The sequence below is a fragment of the Oryx dammah genome, unplaced genomic scaffold (assembly GCF_014754425.2).
Source record: "Oryx dammah isolate SB20612 unplaced genomic scaffold, SCBI_Odam_1.1 HiC_scaffold_23, whole genome shotgun sequence".
Classification (NCBI taxonomy): Eukaryota; Metazoa; Chordata; class Mammalia; order Artiodactyla; family Bovidae; genus Oryx; species Oryx dammah.
Genome location: NW_024070207.1, coordinates 17,495,725 through 17,510,709, shown reverse-complemented (window position 1 = coordinate 17,510,709; position 14,985 = coordinate 17,495,725). Strand labels below are relative to the sequence as shown.

General features: G+C 37.0%; 2 protein-coding genes across 3 annotated transcripts in view; both read right to left on the bottom strand.

Moving 5' to 3' along the window:
- Nucleotides 1–7,034, bottom strand: part of LOC120881399 (putative bifunctional UDP-N-acetylglucosamine transferase and deubiquitinase ALG13) — a 73,295-nt gene extending 66,261 nt beyond the window's left edge. The window contains exon 1 of one of the 2 annotated variants that reach the window (XM_040265104.1): nucleotides 6,627–7,034. The gene's annotated coding sequence lies outside the window, so the exon portion shown is untranslated. The remainder of the gene's footprint in view (nucleotides 1–6,626) is intronic. The other variant, XM_040265103.1, reaches the window with a different exon arrangement.
- On the bottom strand, nucleotides 5,553–13,307 carry LOC120881401 (UDP-N-acetylglucosamine transferase subunit ALG13 homolog). The gene is made up of 4 exons (XM_040265105.1): nucleotides 13,182–13,307; nucleotides 12,032–12,194; nucleotides 10,957–11,095; nucleotides 5,553–8,127 (listed from the first exon to the last, which is right to left on the bottom strand). Exons 1-4 carry the CDS (start codon nucleotides 13,260–13,262, stop codon nucleotides 8,013–8,015), a joined length of 498 nt encoding a protein of 165 aa, XP_040121039.1. The 5' UTR covers nucleotides 13,263–13,307; the 3' UTR covers nucleotides 5,553–8,012.
- Nucleotides 13,308–14,985: the final 1,678 nt, after the last annotated feature.

Genomic DNA, 14,985 nt, shown 5'->3' with positions numbered 1-14,985 from the left:
TGCCAAATAAAAAGGTTCACTAAGAAATTATTCTTTAGTCCAAAAAAAAGGTAAGAAACAGAACAATTTCACCTAAATTCTACTGAAAATCAAGCCATAATTCAAATATAGGTTCTCAGAGGCGCTTTCCCAAACCTTAATGCATCTCCTCCCTTTTGACATTGAAAATAGGAAGAAAAACAATTGCCTAAAAGACCTTTTAAGCACTGTACTATGGGTACAGATTAAAATAAATTGAAGAAAATAAAAATAATTAGCAAATCATTTGACCTGTCATAAAATTGATGTGTTTTTACAACTACTTTTCATACCATAATTCAACTTGAAAAAGAGATTTGTTGTTTTAACTGAATTGTCTATTTCTTCACTGATGAAATAGGGAAATTCTCTGTACTATGAAGACTATAAATACTAATAGTTTTAATTCAAAGATAACACTCCTTCATGTTTCTATGAGTAAATTAAATATGTCTGGATTTTTTTTAAAAGCATACACTGTGACATATATGGTATAGTTGTAAATGTATAAAAATGTTGAGTAATTATTTTAATTTCTAAGAGACAATACAGTATCATGAAACGATTATGAAATTTGTTATGCCATTTCAATCTGTCTGCATTGGTTTCCTTAAGTGAAAGTGAAGTCGCTCAGTCGTGTCCAACTCTTTGCGACCCCGTGGACTGTAGCCCACCAGGCTCCTCCGTCCATGGGATTCTCCAAGCAAGAATACTGGAGTGGGTTGCCACTTAACTGTAAAATAAAGTTGACAGGCTATATGATCTCTAAGCTCTTTCAGGTCTAAAGAAGTGTGATTCTCTGCGAGTCAAAAGTAGGTAACAGATATGCCCTCCCTTTAGATGAACAAATTTGTGATCAACATTAACCATAGCTTGTAGGGGGATTAACATATTATCCTGGCAAATTGTGGGGCAGAATGGCCCACATAAAAATAAATAATAAATCTTACCTTGTCAAATGAAATAAATAGACTTGGATTTTTAAACATAACAAAATTCATAACTATGTGTGGTGATGGATGTTAACTAAACTTATTGTGGTAATCATTTTTTGCTATGAAAGTCAAAGTCACTCAGTCGTGTCCAACTCTCTTGTGACCCCATGGACTTACACAGTCCATGGAATTCTCCAGGCCAGAAAACTGTAGTGGGTAACCATTCCCTTCTCCAGAGGATCTTCCCAACCCAGGGATCGAACTTAGGTCTCCTGCACTGCAGGCAGATTCTTTACCAGCTGAGCCACCAGGGAAGCCCTTATTTTTCACTATATATACATATCAAATTACTGTTATACAACTTAATGTTACATGTCAATTATAAGTCAACAAAACTGAAAAAATTAATAGATATATGTATATAACAACATCATTAAAAAAAAAACCAACATCATTGCCTGCTGTAAAGGCAATTAGCATTTTTTTTTAAATTTATAAATCATTTACTTCAGTCATTTTTCAGTATGAAATAACATGGGGCCAATGGGGGAAACTGCTCTGCAATTCTATAGAAACCTGTTATGGTCTTTCATTACTGAAAAATATAATGGTAAACTTTTAAAAAAAAACATTTTTAACAGCACCCTAAAACTAGAACCTGTCACTTCTTTTCATGGTGAACATTTAAGACAGAATTAGCAATGCAAGATTAGTGAAGAAAAGAAATACAATGGTTCTAAAACAAAATCCAGCCATAAGGCCCTATACCAACTCCTCAAAGTTTTAGGAAGGAGGCAATAAAGAAAAATAACTGACTTCCCAGAACAGTTATTCTTGTTCAGATATGCAGAACAGAAGAAACATTATCAGGAGCCACTTGCTTTCATTTCCTCTCTTCCCTAGTTCCACCCGAAGCATTCTAATACAGATTAGAAAAAAAAAGAAAAAGAAAAATAGTATGTTTAAAAATATATTGACAGAGAAATACTGAAGGTTGTTTTTTGTTGTTTTTTAAGCTACTTGCAGTGTCTAATCAGTCTACAGACAGACAGGGGATTAAAGGAAGGGAGAATAAAGATCAGAACATTCTTTTGTTTTGATGCACTGAAGAGACTCATTCCCTTACTCCTCTAAGTAAACTTTAATTCTCTAACCACAACCCCAGCTAGAGACTGAATATGAATTTAAATATGAAATTCAAGGAAGATTTTGCTTTCTTTATTACTTAGGACTGAATTCTAGGAAAGTATCTCTAAGCCTACTCCTACTTCTTAAAACAAAAACTCTAACAAAGAGGAATGTATTATTTCAACATTTTTTTTTAATTTTCAAACATGCCACACATGTCTTAGAAGTCACCTATGAAGGAAGCTAGTTTTACTAGTTTACAAATGGAAAAACTGAAATTCAGAAAACCACTTTGAAACATAAGAATGTTTTTCACTCCTAAATTTGGGGAGTAGGTGTATTATCTACTCTCTTCATACAGTAGTAGAGAAACAATCAGTATATTCTGGAAAAAAGAGGAAATGAACAGAAAAAGATGCAATATATGGCGTCTCACAGACATTCCAACAGTGACTATCAGTTCAGCAAATACCTTAGAAGCATACTTGACAGTAAGTGAGTAAATTACAACACTATGTTGCTTTACATAATATGTTGCTTTACAAATAGCCTAATGTAATATATCCTAAAATAACTACTATAAATGTATATAATTTTCATTTAGCTCTTTTTATCAATTAAAAACTACTACAAAAGTTTTTGGGTTATAGATACTGAGTTAAAGTATTCAGGTTAGTTTCAAAATGCTGTTTGGCATGTTTCAAATGAGAAAAATTTATAATTTGTTTTATATTATAAAACCTGGAAGTCACTAAACTTAAATGTATTTAATCAGAGGGTTTAATTATAAATAAGTCTGTTATCATTAAATATTAATGAACAATGACCAAGGAATCAAATTACTGAAGTTGGCCTCCATCTAGGGATTCTTAACCTAGCACAGCCTCAAGTTACCTGTAAATTCCTTGTAATTCATGGCAAAATGTTAGTACAGAGAAGCAGTAGTTTTAAGTATTTTGAAGGGTTTCATGATCTCCCAAAAGCTTAAGAATGACTGCCTTTGAAAGCAGGACTGTAGCCATCAAAATACAATCATGACATGGGAATTCTCTGAAGGCCTAATGGTCAAGACTCTCTGCTGCCACTGCCAGGGGCATGGGTTTGATCCCTGCTCAGGGAACTAAGATCTAGTAGGCTGCAGAACACTGATCCCCCCAACCCCCGCCCAAAAAATCAATCATGACAGAGTATCAATCTGCCAGGATATAGTAGAAATTCATAAAGACAGTAAGGATCTAGAAATGAAATACCAAAACAGGTAGGACATGATGGTATTGAAAACTGCTCAAAATATTTTTTAAGAATCAATATCAACATCAAGAAACATGTATTTTACCTTGCCGTCTGAAGCTAATTTTTTTTGCTTTTATCTAGCCACCTAAAAAATCATAATTGAAAGAACTATACCAGATTGTACTAGAATATTCATGTAAGGAATGAACCATTTAACAAGGAATTAAGTGTGATTTTGTGGTTATCCTCTGTACTCTCTTACTGGAAAACACTATAGCTACTGCTTTTTATAAATCTCTGATTTTTAACACCATGTTTGTCCAAAAATCCCCAACAGGTATCGTTATTTGACAGATCCTTAAATATCACTAGAACATTACATAGGATCAGCACTGCTATGTTTTAGATGCTATTTCTACAAACACTTGATCCTACAAACTTCACCATATTATGTGATGGTCATCACATCTTCTGAATGAGAGGCATACTAGAGATTTTGAAGTCAAGTCAAAGACAGTGTGAAGTGAAAGTGTGCAAGATGACAATGTTTCCTAGCCCCAATACCTAATCAAGATAATGAGAAAACACTACTAAATTACAGAAGTGCATTTATCATTTACAGACAGCCTACTGTTTTTCTGGCAGAAGACTCATAAATATAGTTCCTCCTCAACCATACTGTAAGAGTTCCTCCAGAGCAGGAACCAAGTCTAGAGTCCTGCTGATACAAAAAGTAGATTTTTATCATGCATTCATGTTTAAAAATTAAAACAAAAAAAAGTAAGAGAACAAATAAACAAGTGGACTTGAAACATTTAGAAAGTAAAGTTAAGAGTATCTGGTAAAAAATCATATATAAAGGATTGGAGATGTAAAAGTTACAGCCTGGAGGGTTGACTCAATGGTGACACCATTAATAGAGATAAGGATCTCAGAAGCATGAAAAGAAGTAAGATTTGTTTAGGGCACATCAAGTTTAGGATACTTCAGAAATTTATGAGACTGACATGACCTATAGGCAACTGGAAATACCATGCAGGAGCTCAAATCACATTTGGGGGATATATATGGGGGACAATAAGAGAAACCCTAGGAGTGAAAATACCAAGAAAAAGTATATAAAGAGGACCAAAAATAGAGACCAAAATATAAACATTTTAAGAGAAAACAAGAGCCTGGCAAATAAGCTGCAACCAGGTAACCAACTGGGAGTTTAGCAATCAGTATGCTTTCAAATAAGCAATGTAAAAACTGAAATAGATTACATAGCTACAATCACAATTCCCAGACCATCTTTTGGATATTTAAGAAGCATAAAACTACTTTTTCACATTATGTTCTGAGGTCAGTCTCCTCACTTGCAAAATGGAACAGTAACTATTTCATAAGGTTATATTATAAATGAGTATGTTTATATAAAACGTTTTAAATAGTACACCATACATAGTAAACAGGCAATGGGTATTAACTGTTACTACTATTTTTCACTCCCCACTCCCCCACAAAAATATGGCATTAACTATTTAGCAGAAAATCGATTACCACACAGCTATCAGGACCACCCAGTCCAAATCGTTTCCAAAACACAATTTCAAATAATCTGCCCATACATCTCATTTTTCAGACCATATGAAGATTTTTCGTCATCTCTGATAATTTCCTATTTTTAACAAATCACAGAGATTAAGTGCTTACATTATTAACATGATAAAGGGCCAAGAAAAATTACATTACTGTTAGTCATTCCTGACATCCTTAGTCTTGAAAAACTTCCTCAAATTATCAAAGTGGTACACATTTTTATATTGCCCTGTTTCTACATGATTTGCTTTTAAAAACATACAAAGCAGTGCTCTGATTCTCGGTTCTAGGTGTCTAGAATCACTAGACAGTACTTTGAGATGATTACTTTTCAATGTTGCAGAACCACACAAGTTCATCAGTTCTGTTTACCTAACACCAAATCCTCTTTTTTCCTTCCAAATTATAAGCACAGTCTATTATAAATTCTTTATTCCAAGCATCCATAACTTCACATCACCTTTCACCTACTCCAACATCAATCAACTTTCTACCATTACCTGCCCACCTCTGAACCTACCAACAACGTGAATTTCTCGAATGCTAAACTTTCTCTTTCACTGCCTTAACCTCTCAATATCTCTCAACATAAAACTGCTAAATAAACTGCACTGTATTTAGGCATTGATTTCAAAAATCTGAAACCCTGTCAGGTAATGAAACTAAACAAATTTTATTTTAGTGGATACATATTTCAAATAGAATTTTGGTTACCATTAATTTCTTCATAAGGATCAATCAGACAAACACTTGGCAATTAATTTATCCTAGCCTCTTTCCTCATCTGTAAAATGAGTGGTTTGTACTAGGTATTTTTAAAATTCTCTACCAATTCCAAAAGTCTAGAATTCTTTGGCTTAAAGTCTATTTGTTCAATCTAGTATCAATCCTATCCATGGCATTTTGCCAGATGCCAAAAACTCAGGAGTAATCGGTTTCTAAGTCCAAGGTAAGGTTGCAGCAACACAAGGAAAACCCAACTTAGTAAATTGTGAAATTCCCACTAAAATAAACTTCTGGAAATGAAGAAAATCTCCCCTGGATGTGATTAAAGTAACTAAATACTAGGCAAACATAAAAAGAAAACAAAAAGCTTCCAACATGTATTATGGTACGGTACAAAGAGCACAGGAATGGGAGTCAAGAAGTTGCTTCTAGTGGCAGCTCTGTCAAAGGCTATTATTTTAGACAAGTTGTAACCTCTTGCCTTCTTCCTCACCTGAGAAATGATGGGAATGAACTAGACGGTCTTGAGGATTCCTGCCAAATCAAAATGATTCTAAGATATTTGCTGATTTTTAAACCCCACAACTGATACAAAATTTCCCACAAAGCTGTAGTCGAGATGTCACTACACACAACTGACACCACTGGTTGAAGCCTCTGCTAAATGAAATAATGAAATCTGGGTTATGTACTCATGTGGGAAAGAAGCAGAGGATTTAGGGCTTTTCAGTTGTCTAATGTTTAAGTAGACCCTTTCATTTATTTCTGATTCCCTATGGCTAATCCTTCATGACATAAGATAATTAAAGACTGAGTGATCAACATAAATTTTAAGCCACAATTTTTCTCAAACTAGAGAAATACATTTAAAAGAAAAGCCCAGAAAAGTGAAACTCTATGGATTTGAATAGGGACTTTCCTATAGCATTTGGTTAACACTAATATACAATATAATTATGATTATGGTGCTGTAAATTCCCAACCATGTAGATATAGATTACTCACTTTTTAGATTAATCTCAGCAAAATTTTAATCCAAGTTGGCATCCTCCTGCTACCCAGAGTACTTCTCAGCCACCACCTTCTACCATTAGTAACAATTTATTTTAGTATTAGCCTAAGTAAAACACAATCAGGAAAATAAATCTACAAAAGCATTATTTAATGCATCCCGAGTAAGATGTTTAGAATATTCAACATCTTGGGATAATACTATCGAAAATAAATCTTTATAGTGAATGCTCTTTTATGGATCAGTTATATCTAAACTTTCTACCAAAAAACTGTCAATATTTATGGATAATCTAGTTTATTTTATAGGTCTTGAGACTTACCCTGTTCATAATTTCTTAAAGTTATCTATTTTGAGCTATGTGACTTTTAAAACCATACATTTAGGCCATTATACACCTCAGATCATTTATTTGTAAAATTAATTTTATAAGGACATAAATAATTCCTCTATGATGCTACAGTAAATGTTTCAATACCACTGTAAGAGGGTGGTCCTTAAAAAAAAATAGCAATTCCTATCGGCACAGATGCTTTTTAATTTACTCTTCTAAAACCAGTAAAGCTTTGACATTGGGTAAGATTATTTTTGTCACTTTTTTTTATCATTGTGTACTCAGTGTTTATTAATAAGGGTGGGATTATACCGTTACAAAATTCCTTGCAATTTTTGTATTTCCTTTTATTTCTCTAACCCTTTTCTTCCCAGACTTTTAATTCACATGAGGTAGCCCCTAAAAATTATTTCTTGATATTTAATTGTCACTTTCTATTTATACTTTATAGGAACAAAATGAATACATCCACTCCACTCTATTCTTCAGGATAATAGTTTCTTGAAGTATAATAGATCAACTGACTCGAAAGTTAATCTTTTTAAGGTAATTACTGAGCTTATATAAATAATTTATTTCACAGAACACAACCCATCATTTTTGTTTTGTTTTAATTTGGTTTCTTGGAGTATGAAGCTAAAGATTCTGACTCAAATGTTTTTTTACAAGTCTGTTACTGTTTCATTGTTTACTCTAAGGAACATAAAGTAACTACATTTGAGGTTTTTGTCAAAGCTTTCATATTTCTTTTTTTCATGATTCCAAGCCCTTTGGGATTCAAGGATAAACTGTGTGAATGTTCACTACATATTTCTTTTACTAAAATATGAAGATTAGGAAAAAATCTAATAAACTTGTGAAACTGCAATTAGAATTTGGACCCAAATGCTAACATTCACAAATAAAATTTTCTATACATTCTACAGATGTAGGAGACTTATTAATTTATATTATTCTATAAACATATACTCTATATTAAACTTGATTTAACCACATTCCACAGGTTGAATTTGAGGGGTGTTTTAAAGTGTTGAGAGTTTAGTGTTTATTTTTGTAATCCAACAACTTTATCCAAAAATGCAGAAAATTTTTCTGGCTGGCCAGGAGGAAAACATTTCAGTGTTGATAAGTCCATTGACTGTAACAGCCCAGGAAGCATGCTAAAACAAAAGAAGAAAAATATTAGGTAACATGGGAGAAAATTTCATAATGCAGTTCTGCCCACTTGATGACTGAATCTAACTTCCAAGAATAATGTGATGCTTCTCAAACTATGTGAATTTTAATGTGTTTTAATATTACAGGTATATACACTAATAATAAAACAACACAAAGAGCTTATGTCAATAGCAATGCAACAGTCACTTTATCTTTTATGTCAACTAAAAGATTTCAGAAATGTTATTTCATGAAAAATGTGGTCATATGGTTTTGGAACACTTCTCAGGACTACGCAGATATAACTTGAAGTAAATTAATTTATGAAAACAGAATAAATGAAACCAAGAGTGACAGCTACAAGACAAGCACAATAAGCTGGGAGACTACTAGACCATGCATGAAGATTGTAAAATAACTTTTTTTGCTAGTAATTTACTATTATAAATCCATATATAATTAAGCAACGTACAATCGCCATGCATGTTGGAAATAAGGTTTCAATCACAACATAAAATTATTACTTCAAGAAATTTAATATTACAGCAGCCACTTAAGTTAGAACAGACATACAGTCATCCAGCCTAGAGTTGCGGCAAACAAATGATACACCTAAAATGAAAATACAACCAATTATTGATTCTTCTTATGGCATTCATGCGTGTGACTTTCTTGAAATTAATACAAGTAAAAAAGAATTCTAGAACTGAAAAAAGATTAATAAACTGGAGACTTGTACAACTGCCCTTTCAGCCTGGAAGTCAGAAAGTGTTTATGAAATCACTGTTTCCCCTTTTTTAATGTACTAACATAAAAATCAAAGCTAATTTAATATTTAGAATGAAAATACTCATCAAAGGTATCTGGAAAAATTAACTTGCATAAACTAAGGAAGATGATTATTTATTCTACTTCAAAAATGGTATTAACTCGTAACAATCTCAACTACCTAAGGACAGCTATGCCAATTATCTGCAGCCCAAGTAATGTTTATTATCTGGCTTTTCCCCACACTCACAATATTGTAAGAATTGCTTCTATATTACAAAGCCACCCTGACATTCCCTCTCCTCCATCATTACAGGGATTAGAACATCAACCATTGCTCCTGCAACATTAATGAATCTGTCTCCTCTCAAAGAAAATAAAAATCTTTGTTTTTGTGTTCAGTGACATATGCCAAGTGTCTAGAATAATGCCTGGCACATAACATGTGCTCAATAAGTAATGAATGAACAAGTATTTGTTGAGTGCCTAAGAGAAAAAAGCATAAAATTAAAAGAAAAGCTTACATTTTAGCCAGTTTCTTCTAGAGTTTAAAGTTTATTTTAAATTTCAACTTTTAATAACATAAGAAATATTAACTTATACTTCCATGAGGTTTTTTCCTTTTAAAACATCAAATTAGGACTATATTTAAAATAAAATAATTGGGAATTACTGACCTGACCCTTTGGCAAGCTTCTAGTGTCTGAAGAAGAATTAATAGAAAACAAACCAGGAATTTTCTTCATCTTTCTATTGTGATGTTGATCAGTTCTTGCTGAATTCTAATATACTTCTAGAAAATACTCCTCCTCATGAAAAAGCAATTCCTCTGCTTGAAATACTCTTTATATTTCTTATTAAACATAGAATAAAACCACAATTTTTATGTGAGCTCTCCCCGCCCAGCTTCAACTTCATATTACAGCCACCCCTGCTTACTATACTTCTGCCACACTAACCCTCTATTCCTCAAACACACCAAACTCCAAGCTCATTCCCAACTTAGGGCCTTTGCAATTTCCACTGTTGCTCTGACTCTAGAGCTTCACATGACTGGCTCTTTCTAGACATTCAGGTTTCAGCTCAAATGCACACCCAGTCATGCCTTCCCTGACCATTCTAATTAATCTTCACCCCAGCTATCACATCACCCTGCCCTATTTTCTCCATAACACATTTCACCATGTGAAATTCTCTGGATTGCTTATTTATGAACTGTTTAATGTCTATCTCCCACCACTGGAACACAGGCACTATGAGAGCAGGGACTTTATGTCATGTTCAGCACTATATCCACAGCACCAAGGGCTTCCCTGATAGCTCAGTTGGTAAGGAATCTGCCTGCAATGCAGGAGACCCCAGTTTGATTCCTGGGTCAGGAAGATCCACTGGACAAGGGCTAGGCTACCTACTCCAGTATTTTTGGGCTTCCCTTGTGGCTCAGCTATAAAGAATCTGCCTGCAATGTGGAAGACCTGGGTTCGATCCCTGAGTTGGGAAGATCCACTGGAGAAGGGAAAGTCTACTGACTCGAGTATTCTGGCCTGGAGAATTCCGTGGACTGTACAGTCCCTGGGGTTGCAAACAATGGGACACGACTGAGTGACTTTCACTTTCCACAACACCAAAACAATGCCTGCTTTGCATTAGGTATAGTTGAATGAATGAATAAATGAGTAAATTTAATTCATGGATTCCAGTGGATTTACTGAAGTCAAAACCTTAACTGAAAATACGCAAATGCCTTCCTTGCATAATGAAAAATAATGAACTCAAAAGTTTATATCCTCAGAGACCTGAACACCTAGATGAACATAAATAGACACATGTGCACACACATTCAGATATTCACATGCAATGAAATAAGCATAGACACTGAAATACAACACAGAGATCACAGTCAAAGTAGAAGACAAACAAGCAGGTTTTACTGGTGAGAAACTCAAAATGTTTGCTAAGTGGGAGAAAGTAAGAAGTCAAAGACACAGCTTGGTTAGGTAGGCAGGTAAGAATAGCTAGGAAGGAATTAAAACAAGAGGTCAACTAATCAGTTTCTAGTATACCTGCAGGTACAGTAGAAGAGATGCCCGTCTTTGTGTAGCTGCTTTGCCAATTCCAGTTGATGATTGTTCATCAGCCTTTCATTTATAACCACTATAAGTGGCTTTCTTTTCTCCAAAGTCTCCAAACAGCTTCCTGCACCTACAAAAATATACCAAATTTGTCAATATAGTTTTAAAAAAAGTTAAGGTGCTTCACCAGGCTTTATAGCTTGAACTCAAGGCAACGCTACAAGCCTTTTAATCATAGAGTCAAAATGACAAAAAATAGTTATGTGTTGCTCTCTAGTAAGTGTTACAAACCTGACTTGAAAAATACATTCTTTATCACTGCCAACAATATTAAGACCTATGATTCAGTGCTTTGCAACTTGCCCACCAGTAGTAGGCCCTGGGCATGGGCCCTGAATACAAATAAGGTTCAGGTTCAACATACTGTACACAAAGCTGTTGTTGTTGTTCAGGCTTTGACACTCCTTATGAGTCTGCCTGTCAAAATAGGATAAATCTCCACAAACATGCACATATACGATATTTGGGTCAATTCAACTTTTAAGTCTGAACTCATTTAGATAGCTCAAATGGGAGCAAGGAGACTGTTAAGTGAAAAATTCTTTTAGGGTAGATGATGCCAGCACCAGACTGCTACCTGCCTACCATTTACTGACTGGATAAGTTACTTAACCTTTTAACAGAAATATAAAAAATCTTCCAAAGCCAGCAGCATCTCAATGACCAACTGCTGAACATTCCTGCAGATCTAAGCCCAGATATTAATTTCAACTGACAACTCTTAACACATGTCATTGGATATATTATTTTGCCTCTCTGTGTTTAGGGTTCCTAACTATAAAGCTGGGCTTCAGTGACTGATTTCCCATTTTCTTATCACCCAGAAATTATAAATCCTCTCCAATAACGTTCTTGGTCTCGACTGTTATATTGAAATCAGTATTATATTCAAAAGGGCTACTGGTGAGTTATCCTAGTGATTTTATTTTACATCAGAAAGGTTCGAGTTTCTGTTCTTATTTATGGTCGATCAAAAACCAAACCGGGTGATTTTAAAGCACTTTACCTGCGTGACTAATAACAAGATCTGCTTTCTGAAGGTCTTCCTTCAGTGACTCCTTATACCTGTAAACATCCAGAGTGAATGACTCAGTACTAAATGGTTCAGGTACCACCTTTCCTCTACCTATTTGTAGGACAAGTCGGTTGTAACCGAGGCTCTGGATTACCTGAAATGGAAAAAAAAAAAAAAGAAAAAGCAGGCTTTTTAAACAGGCCACTGGAAAACAGCAATGACGACAACAAATCCCCCAATCGAAGCACAGGATGCCAACTAGTCGAACTGGAGCCTATTTGCTACTTTTTCAAAAAGCTCCTTTTTCCCGTCCTGGGCCCCAACGTGGAGCCTCACTAACCCTAAACGATCTAAACGCCCCATTTCACCACGTCAGGCAAGAAATGGCCCTGTGAGATAGAGGAAGCAAGGCAAAGACTCTTAAAGAGACGTTGCAAACTAGGGAGGAAGGGTGAGGCACAACGTTGTCGTGGCCTAGAACTGGGGCTACGGGAACACGAGCCCTGAGGAGAGGACGCGCTCCTGGGACGCCGGACAGGAAGGCGCCTGAGGCGGAGGGAAAGCGCAGTGGCCTCGGACCGCGGGCGGCGGGGCAAGGCTGGGGCAGGCGGGGGCGGCGCGCCAGCAGGACCGGTCGGCTGGAGCCGAGCCGGGCCCCACGCTGCGCGTCGAAGGCGCGTCCCTGAGCGGGCTTGAGGAGCAGCCTGCGAGGCGGGCCCGAGGAGCCTGCGAGGCGGGCCCGGGTCCGGGAGGCGGGCCGGAACCCCGGCTCGGGGAGGCGGAGCCGCTGAAAGGAGGGGCGAAGCCGGAGGAAGGGGAGGCGGAGGCGGAGAATCGAGGGGAAAAGCCAGGGGGGAAAGGAGGAGCTGGAGAAGGATGGGGAGGAGCGGCCCAGGAAAGCGGCGGGGAACAGGCAGAGGAGGCGGAGGATTCTGAGGAGCGGGGGAGCGGAAGGAGGGCCCAGTCAGGCGCTGGGAGGAGCCGGCCGAGGGGCGGCGGCACCTGAGGTCGAGCTACTAGGGGTTCTTCGCGAGCGCCGCGGTCAGGCAAGGTTACCGAGGTTAGCGGTCAGGCTGGCGGCAGCGACTGGCGAGCGCAGAGCGGCGAGCCCAGCCGCCGCCCGCCCGCCTCCCCCACTCACTTGCAGACTGTCGTGCGCCGATACACACGCAATGAGGTCGTCAAAGCTGGTGGTCCCTACAGTAACAAAAACGCACTTCATAGCGCGGGTTCCGCAACCCCGAATCGCAAGGGCCGGATGTGACGTATCGGAGGCCACGCGGGCGGCCGCGTTGTGTGCAAGAACCGGAAGTCGGTCATGGCCACCAGGGGGCAATGGGCTCTTGGTCTGTGTCTCCGGGGATGGGAGGAAAGCAACGACTGCTCCTGGCCTAAGTGCTGGCCACTTTTGTAAGCCTTTTGCGTGTAGGAGTTAACGGGACCTTCATAGTAAGGAGGTGGGAAATTGACAATTCTTTTTTTTTTTTTTTTTCAAAAGTGGGATTTAAAATAATAATCATGAAGTCTCACACCCTTATGTTTGCAGGCTGGTTCGGTACCACAGATCTTTTAATGATACAGAAGTTTGGGATTCTTTATTGACTACCTTGTTTTGTCAAGAGACATTTGAGAGATGGTTTTACTTCCAAGTCTGTTCAGGGCATCTGAAAAAAAAAAAAAAAGTCCCTTTTAAAAATCGTTCATTATCTTGGGCACTTACATCTGTGGTTCTCAAGTAGCCGGAGCCCTACAGAGTCTCTAGGAAGCTACAGAAAGACAGTAATCTCAATTAGCAAGCATTGTCTGTAAAATAGAGGCGTTAAGGCCTGGAGCCTATGTCTCCTTCTTGGAACCCATCCATTTAACTATTTAAAACGTAAAATTACCATAAATTTAAATTCTAAGCAAATATAAACTTGTATGTTAGCATCAGTGAATACAACAAATGTGTTACACTTAGGCAGTCGGGTAGAGAGGTGATATTTCAAGACGCTTCTTTGTCCTATGACCATGACTAGGATCATTGCCTGCTTTATTTTATTCTAATGTTTTCTGTATGTCCTACCTAAAATTTCAGTTTAGCTGATATGTATGCTTTACACTGCCTGGTTATATACAGAAGAGATGCTATGAGAAGAAATTCTTTTAAATACCAGAGGAGATTGGAGGTAAATTAGACCTTAAACATGGGCTAAAATTACCTATGAAATGGCAACCCACTCCAGTACTCTTGCCTGGAAAATCCCATGGATGGAGGAGCGTGGTAATCCAGAGTCCATGGGGTCACAAAGAGTAGGACACGACTGAGCGACTTCACTTTCACATTCACTTTCAAGTGTATTTCTAACAAGACTTTGTATCTTGAGACTTGAATAAACGTCTTTTTGAGGGGTGGTATTGAGCGACTGAACTGAACTGAACTGATGCTGCTACCCCTTTCTTGATACCGAATTTCGTGAATTAATAAAACTAGTTTCACCTGGAAGAGGAAATGGCAACCCACTCCAGTATTCTTGCCTCGAGAATCCCATGGACAGAGTAGCGTGGTGGACTACAGTCCAACGCGACTGAAGTGATTTAGCATAGGTACGTACAGTTTCATCATAACAGTAAATAAAGAAAGATCATGGTTAAATAATAAAATATAAGCATAAGCATATTTTCTGCCAAATAAAGGAATAAAGTATGAATATTTATTGGAATATAAAGACAAAATATTCCAAAATATTCTGTAATTCAGAAAGATCTCGCCTTGTGTCTGTGATATTTTTCCTATATCTGGAAGATATAAATTAAAGGGGCACTGTTCTGATGCGCTCATGGAGAGTAATAAGCACATGTAGAAGTAGAATATTCTTAAATTTCTAGAAAATAAAATCGAATATCTAATGAAACAGAGCCTCGCCAAAACTGAGTTTCCATACTGAGTTAGTGACAATTTATCT

Coding starts and splice junctions, on each gene's coding strand:
- LOC120881401 (XM_040265105.1), bottom strand. CDS start 13,262: ATGAAGTGCGTTTTTGTTACTGTAGGGACCACCAGCTTTGACGACCTC. Junction 11,096..12,031: donor TCTTGTTATTAGTCACGCAG/GTAAAGTGCTTT, acceptor ATATTTTTGTAG/GTGCAGGAAGCTGTTTGGAG. Junction 8,128..10,956: donor CTCTTCTACTGTACCTGCAG/GTATACTAGAAA, acceptor CTTTTGTTTTAG/CATGCTTCCTGGGCTGTTAC.